This window comes from Stenella coeruleoalba (assembly GCF_951394435.1).
Source record: "Stenella coeruleoalba genome assembly, chromosome: 3".
Taxonomy (NCBI): Eukaryota; Metazoa; Chordata; class Mammalia; order Artiodactyla; family Delphinidae; genus Stenella; species Stenella coeruleoalba.
Window position 1 is genome coordinate 172164440 of NC_137148.1, and position 12138 is coordinate 172176577.

Genomic DNA, 12138 nt, shown 5'->3' on the forward strand with positions numbered 1-12138 from the left:
AGCTATTTGTATACAAAATGTAAAAAATTTAAATACAGATTGAACAGTACTGTGCCATTTTAAAGTGAGACAAAATGAGGAAGATATGCGCTTTATACATTTTTAACGCAATATTTACTGAACACCAACCTAGTACAAGACATTGTAGGAAGATATTTTTTTTGGAAGATATTTTTATTTTATTTATTTAGTTATTTTTTAATTTAATTTAATTTAATTTTAATTTATTTTATTTTTTGGCCGCTCAGCGTAGCATGTGGGATCTTAGTTCCCCGACCAGGGATCGAACCCACACCCCCTGCATTGGAAGCACAGAGTCTTAACCACTGGACCACCAGGGAAGTCCCCCTTTATACAATATGTTTTTATGTAGTTTTTTTTTTTAATAAGTTTATTTATTTATTTATTTTTGGCTGCGTTGGGTCTTTGTTGCTTCGTGCGGGCTTTCTCTAGTTGCAGTGAGCAGGGGCTACTCTGTTGCAGTGCGTGGGCTTCTCATTGTGGTGGCTTCTCTTGTTGCAGAGCACGGGCTCTAGGCACGCAGGCTTCAGTAGTTGTGGCTCGCGGGCTCTAGAGCACAGGCTCGGTAGTTGTGGCGCATGGGCTTAGCTGCTCCGCGTCATGTGGGATCTTCCCGGGCCAGGGCTCGAACCCGTGTCCCCTGCATTGGCAGGTGGATTCTTAAGCACTGCGCCACCAGGGAAGTCCTTTGTGTAGTTTTTGATGGTTAACTTTCCCCTCCCTGAACACTGAAGTGGTTGAAAAAGTATTGAAATGTTGAAAAGGAGTTGTATGAAAACTCACAGAAGTTTAAGCCTAAATATTGTACTTAATCTGAACCTGAAGTTATTAAAATTTTACTTTTGGCTTTCACAGAAGCAAACTGAGATATTTTCATTAAAACCATTAGCCATTACAAAAATACATAAAAACTCGTGTATAGGGGCTCACATTTCCTTTTGTTTCAGGCTTTGATGGGGGGCTGTGGGACTCTCCACATCTGCATGAGTTAGAAATTTTTAAAAAAAAAATCGAGTAACTTATCTCAGAATCCGTCACTTATAGGTATTTAAGTGGCATCTATTCATTTATGTCTGAAATAACCTCACTCCACAGATATTGTTATAATGGCAAATGACAGGAAATGAATGTCCTTTGCTAATAGACTGGTTAGTAAATGTTGGTACTAGTCAGCCGTTTAAAAACTGAGGATGCTGTGTGGTTTTTTTTTTTAAATTGAATTGCAGATTTATAATGTGTTAGTTTCAGGTGTACAGCAAAGTGATTCAGTTATACACATGTATGTATATTTTTTCATTATGGTTTATTATATTGACTATAGTTCCCTGTGCTATAGAGTAGGTTCTTGTTGTTTATCTGTTTCATTTATAGCAATGTACGTTAATCCCAAACTCCTAATTTATCCCTCCCTTCCCCCCTTCCCCTTTGGTAACCATAAGTTTGTTTTCTGTCTGTGAGCCTATTTGTTTTGTAAATAAGTTCATTTGTATCATCTTTTTAGATTCCACATATAAGTGATATCATATGATATTTGTCTTTCTGTGTCTGGCTTATATCACTTAGTATGATAATCTCTAGGTCCATCCATGTTGCTGCAAATGGCAATACTTCATCCTTTTTTTATGGCTGAGTAATAGTCCACTGTGTACATGCACCACATTATCCATTCCTCTGTCAATGGACATTTAGGTTGCTTCCATGCCTTGGCTATTGTAACTAGTGCTGCTATGAACATTGGGGTCCATGTATCTTTTTTTTTCTTTTAATAAATGTATTTATTTTTGGCTGCATCGGGTCTTTGTTGCTGCGCGCGGGCTTTCTCTAGTTGCAGGAAGTGGGGGGCTACTCTGTTGCGATGCGCGGGCTTCTCATTGTGGTGGCTTCTCTTGTTGCGGAGCACGGGCTCTAGGCACGCGGGCTTCAGTAGTTGTGGCGCACGGGCTCTAGAGCGCAGGCTCAGTAGTTGTGGCTTGCGGGCTCTAGAGCGCAGGCTCAGTAGTCGTGGCGCACGGGCTTAGTTGCTTTGCGACATGTGGGATCTTCCCGGACCAGAGCTCAAACCCGTGTCCCCTGCTTTGGCAGGCGGATTCTTAACCACTGTGCCACCAGGGAAGCCCTCCACGTATCTTTTTGAATTAGAGTTTTCATCTTTTCCAGATATATGCCTAAGAGTGGAATCACTGTATCATATGGTAATTCTATTTTTAGTTTTTAAAGGAACCTCCAAACTGTTCTCCATAGTGTCTGCACCAGTTTACATTCCTACCAATAGTGTTAGGAGGGTTCCCTTTTCTCCACACCCTCTCCAGCATTTGTTTGCAGACTTTTAAAAAATATTTATTTGGCTGCTTTGGGTCTTAGTTGTGGCACGCAGGATCTTTCGTTGCAGGCTTCTGGTTGGGGCACACAGGCTTAGTTGTCCCACAGCATGTGGGATCTTAGTTCCCCGAACTAAGATCGAACCTGCAACCCCTGCACTGCAAGGTGGATTTTAACCACTGGACCACCAGGGAAATCCCTTATTTGTAGACTTTTTCATGACACTTTGTGCTTTCCAAAGTGGCATGGCTTCCAGGAAATAAGCAATAGGTGTAAAATGTTTGTGCAGAAAAGTGTGTAGAACATGCCACTACTTGTGTTAAAATATACAAAGCTGCTGTGGACTGAAAGTGTCTCCCTGAAATGTATATGCTGACACCCTAACCCCCAGTGTGGCTGTATGTGGAGATGCCCCCCCCGAAACAATTAAGGTTAAATGAGGTCAGAAGGGTGTGGCCCTGGTCCCCTAGAATTAGCATGTCCTCAGAGTCCCTGGAGAGCTCACTTGCTCACGTCAAGGAGAGGCCACGTGAGGATGCAGTGAGAAGGGGGCTGTCTGCAGGCCAGGAGGCGGGCCCTCGCCAGGAACCAACCCTGCCAGAACTGAGCTCAGACTTCCAGCCTCCAGAACTGTGAGACACTCATTCTGTAGCTTAAGCTGCCTGGCCTGTGTTTTGTTGTGGCAGCCCAAACAGACTAATAAAATAGCTCTTCTTCACAAATAGAACGTTTCTAGAATTTTCCGGAACTTGGCAGGAGTTGGAGGGAACTGCCTGTATGCAGTATATCCTCGTGTACCCGCTCATTTTTGTATCCCCGGTGATGGTTTAACACGTCTACAGGTTCTGATGTTCCTCCTTCAAGGCACAGAGCCTAATTCTCCTCCCGAATAAGGTGTGGAGCAGGAGATGGCCTGAGAGTCCCGAGTAGGTCATAAAAGGCACAGAGGCTCTTCCCTGCCTGCTCTCGGGCCGCTGTGTAGTAGAGAGGCTCAAGCAGCGTCTGGGAGGCCCACGTGGGGAGGAGCCACGTGAGGGGGCCTCCGGGAAGCCCCGACTCCCCACCCCACCCCGGTGCCACCCTTCATCATGCAGCCGATGCCACTACTGCAACCTCATGAGGGACCCTCAGCCAAGACCCCCCCAGACAGATCACTCCCAAATTCTCGCTGAGAGATAAGGAATGTTCGTCTGCAGCCACTAGGTCAAGGGTAACTTTTTAAGGCAGCAATCGATAAAAACCCCGTGCAGGTATTATCCACTAAACATCTGAAGTAATCAAACCATGTCTGCCAGCCGCTGGGAAACTGCAGATTTGCAGTTTTGGAGTTGAAAGGCTCCCCGGGTCATCTGGGCCCCTGGGCCTGCAGTCAACATAACCAAGCCCCAGCATGAGCACGTGCAGGCCAGCAGGTTTCAGAGTGAGGTTTAATGCCATGTGTGTTCACACACCAAAGTTATTTCCACCAACGTAGGAAACCTAACTCGCGCCGTGTATTTCCTCGAGGTCAATCCCAAGAGCCTGGGCCGTTCCAGATGCAGATGGAAGGGGGCAGCACCACCAGACACCTGGAGGGGGAATGAAACAGGGTGAGCAGCAGATGCTGAGCGCCCAGTAAGAGCACAGACGCCGCCAACAGGCTCTAACACCAGATCTGGCTGTGCCACTTAGGAGTCTGTGAAATGGGGATGCGCGTGCACTCTGGGCTGTCAGGTGGGCAGCACAGCGCCAGGCTCGTCAGTGCTCATAGCAGCCCGCCCAGGGAGGCCAGCCTCCACTTTCCTGTCTGTAAAACGGGGCATCCCTCCGCCCCACCCAGGGTGCAGGCTCAGCCTCCAGGACTGAGCCCCGAGGGGCAGCGCCCACTCCCCAGCCCCACAAACCGAGGCTGCTGGCTGGCAGCTCTGCGCCACCAGGCAGGAGGCTAGTGCAGGGCTCCGCCCTCAGGCAGGGTTCTCCAGGTGTGCCCCCAACACCTGCCGGTCCAGCCCTGGACCTGCGGGGAACACTGCTCCTCTGCTGCTCAGGAATCCCGGGCTACACCAGCCGACAGCTGCTGAAACTTACCGGAGGGGTCCGAGGGGGATGGGTTTAATTAATCGTCCTTCTTGAACTTGCCGTTGATGTAGGGCACCCAGTCCAGAATCAGCCGCCAGTCAGTGGCCCACACCAGCCCCAGGGCTCCCACGGTGCCCCACATGCCCACTGTGGGTAACCTGCAAGAACGGGGGTCAGGCCTCACCCTCCCGGTAGCGTGGCCGGATCCCCCCCATCCCAAGCTGCCATTTATCAGGTGCCCACACCACCCCCACACACCGGGCCCTGCCCAGCTTTGTGGACACATCCTGCTGATGACCCCGAGGGCAGGCACCAGGCAAGTGACCCTGAGGCAACTCCATTCCCATCTGCTTTCATATGAGGATATGCATGAGGGTTTTTTTTGTTGTTTTTTTAGTAAATTTATTTATTTATTTTTGGCTGCACTGGGTCTTCGTTGCTGCACACGGGCTTCCTCTAGTTGCGGTGCACGGGCTTCTCATTGCGGTGGCTTCTCTTGTTGCGGTGGCTTCTCGTTGCGGAGCACGGGCTGTGAGCGTGCGGGCTTCAGTAGTTGTATCACGTGGGCTCGGTAGTTGTGGCTCACGGGCTCTAGAGCGCAGGCCCAGTAGTTGTGGCACACGGGCTTCGTTGCTCCGTGGCATGTGGGATCTTCCCGGACCAGGGCTCGAACCCGTGGTCCCCTGCACTGGGAGGCAGACTCTTTTTTTTTTTTTTTTTTTTTGGGTAGGCAGACTCTTAACCACTGCGCCACCAGGGAAGTCCCTGATTAAGGTTTTATTTGAGGAATTCCACTAAAAAAAAAAAAAAAAAAGCCCAAGCTTGTAAAGCATAAGGATATCTAAACTTTGCAGGTAGGCACGTTAATGTGGTTTGCAGCAGCTCGATCCCTGAGACAGCCGATGGACTGAGGGAGGTGTGAGTTATCAGGGTCCCTGTCTCACAGATGAGACCAAGGCACAGAGAGGGCAAGCCATGCCCCGGAGACACACAGCCCACCGGGTGCAGAGCCGAGGCAGGGACTCCAAGACCACCACACTCCACATTTACGTCCATTGATGGGCAGGGTCCAGGACGGCCCCAATAGTCCCACCTCCTGGTGTTCACACCCCTGTACAGCCCCTCCCCTTGAGGTCGGCAGGATCCAGTCACTCGCCTCTGATAAATCAAATATGAGAGATGATGGGCTGTCACTTCTTTCGTTTTGGTTTGGTTTTCTTTGGCCGCACCACACGGCTTACGGGATCTTAGTTACCCGACCAGGGATTGAACCCAGGCCCCGGCAGTGAAGGCGCCGAGTCCTAACCACTGGACCGGACCGCGAGGGAATGTCACTTTTGAGATGGACTTTTAGGGACTGGCTCCGTCAGGGCGTGCTCGTTTGCTCTTACCCTCTCTGCGGGGAGCCAGCTGCTAGTTTGTGAGCTGCCCTGTAGAGGGGCCCCTGTGGCAGAGGATTGAGGGTGGTCCCCTGCTGCAACCACAGGTGTGACCTGGAAACACATCCTCCAGTAAAGCCTTCAGATGAGACACTGAGCAGGGGACTCAGCTGTGTTCCAATTCCTGACCCACAGTAACTGATAATGAATGTCTGCAAAGCTGCTGCATTTGGTGGGCTCTTTGTTATGCAGCGACAGAGAACTCTCACAGGCTCCATCACTGGTCTGTGCAGGGGCAGAATTTGTGCATGGGTGCCCACTTCACCGGATCGCCATAACCCATGGGCCTGGGGTGTTGGGGTGGAGAGATGGAAGCAGCAACACCCCCTCCCCAACCTGCCTCACCAACGACACCCCCTGCTCCCTGGGGAGACCCTGGGGAGAGGCCCGTACAACTCAACTTTGCGCCTTGGTGGGGTCCCGGGTTATTGCTGCTTTTGGAACAGGCTCTGGGGCAGGTGTCACGAACAGAGAGGGAATCTTTCCTCTCACTGCCCAACAGCTTTGAGGGGTGCTGAGGTCAGAGGAGCCTGCCCTCAGGGAGGCCTCCACCGCCCGCCCCCCTCCGCCCCGCCCCGCCATCATCCTGGCCACTCCCCTTGGGGCCCGGTGCAGCTCACAGAGAGGGAGGTGGCCACACGCCTGACCTCCACGGGGCACCGAAGGTGATGATGCTGCTGACAGTCCCTCGTGGGACTTCTTTACACCCTCACCACCTCTCCTCCCCCTCCTCACAGGAAGACGCCCGGAGGAGCTGAATGCAGAGTACCCCGCTGGTGAGCGCGGATGCTCCGAGACTGAGACCCCACAACTCCATAGTGTCTCCTGGGGGTGAGTCCCGCTTCCTGGCCTCAGGAAGCCAGTGTGGGTGGGACAGGACTGCACCCACCCCCTTTATTACTTTACATCAACCTCATGCCGTGGATCACATCGGTTTAATTTTGTTCTGGTCCACGACCTAGAGCGTCAGCCAGGAAAGTTCCGTTTATCGCTGTGTCTCCGGCACCCGACTCAGTGGTAAGTGCGAGCACACATCAGTTGCTCAGTGGGTGCTGCTGCCGACTGAACGAAACCCTGGATGAGAGGGTCGCTGCTCTGACCACGCGCAGATGGGGACGGACCGACAGCGCCCGGAGGCTCGAGCCGCCCGCGGTAGGGGCTGCAGGGGCCGCTGGCGGTCCCACCCGACGCCAGGGACGGACTTTCGTCCTGAGCCTGGGTCACCCCAGCTGTAAAGCGCCACTGTCACTGTCCACCCGAAGGTCCCTGCCGGGGCTCAGGGACACGACTGCGGAGTACAGGCCCGCTGTTTCTCAGCGCCTCACGTCGTGTGCTCCCCAATCCCGGCTGCCACGTGGGGTCACCCCCATCCCACCCGCCTCCCACGGGGGTCAGTCAAGGACAGGCGCAGCCCTCGGCTTCACAACAACGTCAAACAAAAGCAAAGCCAGGAGCGCATAGGGTCAGTTTCCAGCCCCAGGAGCTGAGCCGGGGGTGCTGGGCGCGGACTGGGTGGGCACCATCGCGGCCCCCAGGCAAAGCGCCTCAGGGTTGGGGGCCAGCCACTCGCGGGGCAGACTGCGCCGCCGCTCTGTGCCTCAGTTTCCCCATTTGGGACCTGGGAGGACAAGGGGTCCGGGGGCGGTAGCCGCATCCTCACCAGTTTCTGGCCAGCTGGCGGTAGCGCGGGCCCACGAACCGTTCCAACATAGCGGCGCCGTCTCAGCTCAGGGTGACCCTGGCCCCTCCGGCTCGGGCGCACTGCGCAGGCGCGGCCCCAGCAGCGCGCAGGCCCGCAGGGAGGCCCCGCCCCGCCCTGCCCGGCCCAGCCCAGCCCAGGCGGGGTGACCGCTCGAGATCCGGGGACCGCCGCCGCTGCGCGCGCAGACTCGGAAAATATTTGCACTCACTTCCGGGGAGGGTCTGAAGAACGCAGACTAGAGTGGGCGGGCCAGGGAGGCGGGGCTTTCTGACCACGTGACGTGAGTACGCGGGGTCTGCCTCTCCGCTCCGGCGGTCAGAGTGGCCCCAAGCTGCGCAACGTCCAGCGAATAAGTGTGGCCCGCGACATTTGACTGGTGAGTTTGTGTCCTTATTACGTGCCAGAACTTTATTTACAGTTAAAGAAACAGGCCAAACAGGGAAGGGTTAAGCCCAGAGTCGCACAGAGGGGAAGGGTGGGATTTGAACTCCCTTTTGGAGGAATTAGGCGTTGTCACTGGACTCGCTGTGTGTGGGACCTTGGCCAGATGACAGCGCTTCCCCGAGCCTCGGTTTGCTGGCATTTTGTTGTCTGTTGCTCAGAGGCTCGGTGGCAAATTGTTTGCACGTTTCGATTGGGAGTGATTCCTCATTCCGGCAGCAGAGGGAGGCCTGGTTCCTCGCGCTGTCAACATTCAGGATGCCACCTGTTAGCTGATGGACCCAGGACAGGTGGGTCCTCCTCCCTCGGCTTTCCGCCGCCCCAGGCTCGCTCGGGCTCGCCTTCTCCTTTCACCGCCTCCGGGGTCCCAGCGTCGAATGCAGGCTTGGAGATGCGGACTGGACACTGTGGGGTTTGTCTAACCAGCCCAGCCCATCCTGCTGGGATCGGCCCCTCGGCACCCTCCAAGACTGCGGTTCCCAGAGGGCTGCAGATTCTCACCTAGCCCTGGCCTCCGACCATGGGGTTGGTTGGAGACCATGGTCTGGGCAGGAGGGGTGCTCGTTGCTATTGAGTTGAACATTGTTTCTCCGCCTTTCCAGTTGCCCTGGGATTTTTGAGCTTGGGATCAGAGAGGACCTGAATTAAGTCTCTGTCCTCGATGGAAACTTAAAAAGTGGGATGTAGGGGCCACCCTGGAGATTGTAGAATCTGAGACAGAGATTAGAAATCATGAGACAGAGACTAGACCTGCGTGAAAAGATGAGCAGAAGTGGGCATAGAGGCCTTGGGGCTGCAGGTCCTGGATCCAGCAGTTTCTGAAGCTCTGCCGCATTGTTCCTTCTGCTTAATGCACTTCAGCTCACGAGGCAGAATGCTTTTCATTTCAAGTGATAAACGAAGAACAAAAACTGGCTTAAGAGAACAGAAGGAAGTTCTGTGGCATGTTAGATGGCTTCAGGCACAGCTGCATCCAGGAGTCTAGCAATATGATTATGAATCTTCTCTCTATCTCTCAGCTCTTCTTTCCTCTGTGTTGCCCTTACTCTGTGGTGAACTCTGAGCAGAGGCACCCAGAAACTCTTGGTTGACATTACAGCAACCCTTGCAGGAAGATGGCACCTCTTTCCCAATAATCACAGAAAATGCCCCCAAGCTGCTTCTCATTCGCGTGCTGTGGAAACAGGGCAGAGTTGGCCCCTCTCATTTGAGGATGTGGGCTGAAATTGGAGGAGAATCCCCAAAAGAAAATACCAGGATTCTGTGACCAGAAGAGATGGTGGATAAGCAAGAACGGTTGGCCCCGCTCGCACCCTGCTGGCCCTCTGCCCTGGCCTCCTGGGTTCCATGCAGGATCCCTATCTGGCCCTCAGGAAACGGAACGACTTTTCTTGTCTTCATCAATGTGAAATTCACATAACATACAATTAGCCATTGTAAAGTGTAGAATTCAGTGGTCTTTAGTACATTCACAAGGTTGTGCGACCACCACCTCCATCTAATTCCAGAACATTCCATCACCCCAATAAGCCCCGTCCTCATCAGCAGTCACTCCACCCCCCACCCCCTTCCCAGCCCTTGACAACCAGGAATTCACTCTCTGTCTATGCATCTGCTTGTTCTGGACGTTTCCCATCAATGGAATCACACCCTGTGTGTCCTTCTGTGTCTGGCTTCTCTCACTGAGCGTCGTGTTCTCAAGGTCCATCCACACTGTAGCGAGTGTCAGGGCTTCACCCCTTTTCATGGCTGAGTGATGTTCCCCTGTGTGGAGGGACCACATGGTGTTTATCCGTTCATCTGTTGGATTCTTTTCTTTTACAATTTTTACAACTTTACTGATGTATACTTGACCTACAAAAATGCACGTATTTAAAACATACAACTTGGTATTTCGACATATGTGCACACCCATGAAACCATCACAGTGTGGAGATAATGAACACCTCCCCCTCGTCCCCTGGAAGTTTCCTCCTGCCCCTTTGGGACCCCGCCCACTCCCCCCTCCAGCCCCTACAACCACGCTACTGTGAATTAGTCTGCATTTTCTAGACTTTTCTACCGAGAATCATAGAGTATGTTCTGTTTGGTGTCTGGCTTTGTCCACGCAGCGTAGCTATTTTGAATCATCCAAGCCATTGTTTCCGTCAGAGTTTCATTCTTTCCACTGCTGAGTCGTGGACCATGGAGTGGGTGGACCCTTGTGTTTACCCACTGACCTGTTGAAGGACATTTGGGTGGTTTCCACGTTTTGGCGATGGGAAAGGAATCTGCAATGAGCAGTTGCATCCAGGTCTTTGTGTGGACATGTGTCTTTGTGTCTCTTGGGTGGATGACTGGGGTGGACTGGCTGCTGGCTGACTTGTAGGGGAGGCTTATGTTTAACTGTAGAAGAAACTGCCACAGGCTTTTATTATTGTTGAGGTGTAATTGATGTGTAACATGTTAGTTTCAGGTGCACCGCCAAAGTCTTTTCCAAAGTCCTTGTATCTGTTTGTGTTCCGACCAGCGAGGTATGAAGAGTCCCTGTTGCGTTTGGATGTTTTGCCGTTTTAAAAAAGGGCACAGATGCTATTAATTTCCTGTGGCTGCGTGACAAATGACCACAAGCTGGGTGGCTTAAAGCAACAGGGGTTTATCCTCTTCCAGTTCTGGAGACCATATGTCTGAGATCAAGGTGTCACAGGGCTGTGGTCCCTCCGGAGGCTCCAAGGGAGGGTCCTTTCTGCCTCTTCCAGCTTCTGTCCCCTGCCACCCCGCCCCCACCCCACCCCGGCATCCCTTGGCTTGTGGCTGCATCCCTCCAGCCTGTTGTCACGTGGCTTCTCGTCTGTGTCTCTTGTCTTCTGTCTCTTATAAGGACACTTGTCATTGATTTGGGGGTCACCCTAATCCAGGATGATCTTGAGATCCTTAACTTGATTACATCTGCAAAGACCCTTTTTCAAAATAGGGTGCCCTTCACAGGTCAGGACGTGGGCCTTTCTTTTGTGGTTCCCATCACCCTGCTGCAGCCCGGCACCATCTGTCTCAGTCAGGCATGTCCCTTCCCTCCCTGGCCTGTGGGTGTCAGGGCTGTTCCAGGACCGGGCTCTGCACGTTCTCTGTCAGCCCTGGAGGGCCCGGTGGGCATCCAGCAGATGGGGAGCCGCAGGCTTTGAAAGGCTTGGACTCAGGAACACACCTGCGACACCACTGGCACTGTCAAGCCACACACACATCCACCGCCCCAGTTTCCCTGTGCCCAAGCCCCTGCCACCAGATTTCTCTGACCTGAGTCAAGCAGATGCTCCTTCAAGAAATTTTCATGGAGCCAACCCCTGCTGGGACAGAGAGGCGACGCCTCCCTGGATAAGGATTTTGGCACCTTTAAGATATTTTTAGACACCTGTATTGAGATATAATCCACACACCATACAATTCACCCATTCAGTGTGCATCAATCATTCAGTGGGTTTTGGTGTATTACATTATTTATTTTAAAATATATATTTTTTTATTTATTTTAATTTATTTATTTGGCCGCACCAGGTCTTAGTTGAGGCATGTGGGATCTAGTTCGCTAACCAGGGATAGAACCTGGGCCCCCTGCATTGGGATCCAATAAAGATGTTAAAATACATACCTACTAACTCAGGGAGTGGCCTTCTGCCAGGAGCCAGTCAGCTTCCACATCCCGGGAGCCCTTATTCCAAGTGCAGTTCCCTGGCTTTGCCCGAGGAACTTTGCTTCTAGAACAAGGAATCACCGTGGCCACCTTTCCCAGTGTCTGTGGCCTTGCTCACCACCACCCCATCAAACCCCGGTTGAGGGCTGAACTGTGTCCTCCCAAGAGGACATGTTCAAGTCTTGACCACCCCCCACCCCTGCTACCTGTGAACGGGACCTTATTTGGAAATAAGGTCTTTGCAGATGTGATTGGTTAAGATGAGGTCATGCTAGAGATTTTGCGGCCCTAAGGCAATGACAGGTGTGTGTGTAGGAGGGACACCTGGACACAAGACACACAGGGAGAGGCCACCTGAAGATGGAGGTGGAGATCAGGGTGATGCGGCTGCAAACCGAGGCACACCTGAGGCCCCCAGAAGCTGGAAGAGGCAGGCAGGAAGGACTCTCCTGGGGGGGGGGGGGTGGTCAGGAGGGAACGCGGCCCTACCA

General features: G+C 52.7%; 1 protein-coding gene across 1 annotated transcript; it reads right to left on the reverse strand.

Annotated features, from left to right (window-relative positions):
- Positions 1–3533: 3533 nt before the first annotated feature.
- UQCR11 (ubiquinol-cytochrome c reductase, complex III subunit XI) lies at positions 3534–7630 on the reverse strand. Its single transcript, XM_079915945.1, has 3 exons — positions 7498–7630; positions 4408–4556; positions 3534–3908 (listed from the first exon to the last, which is right to left on the reverse strand). Exons 1-2 carry the CDS (start codon positions 7545–7547, stop codon positions 4436–4438), a joined length of 171 nt encoding a protein of 56 aa, XP_079772071.1. The 5' UTR covers positions 7548–7630; the 3' UTR covers positions 3534–3908; positions 4408–4435.
- Positions 7631–12138: the final 4508 nt, after the last annotated feature.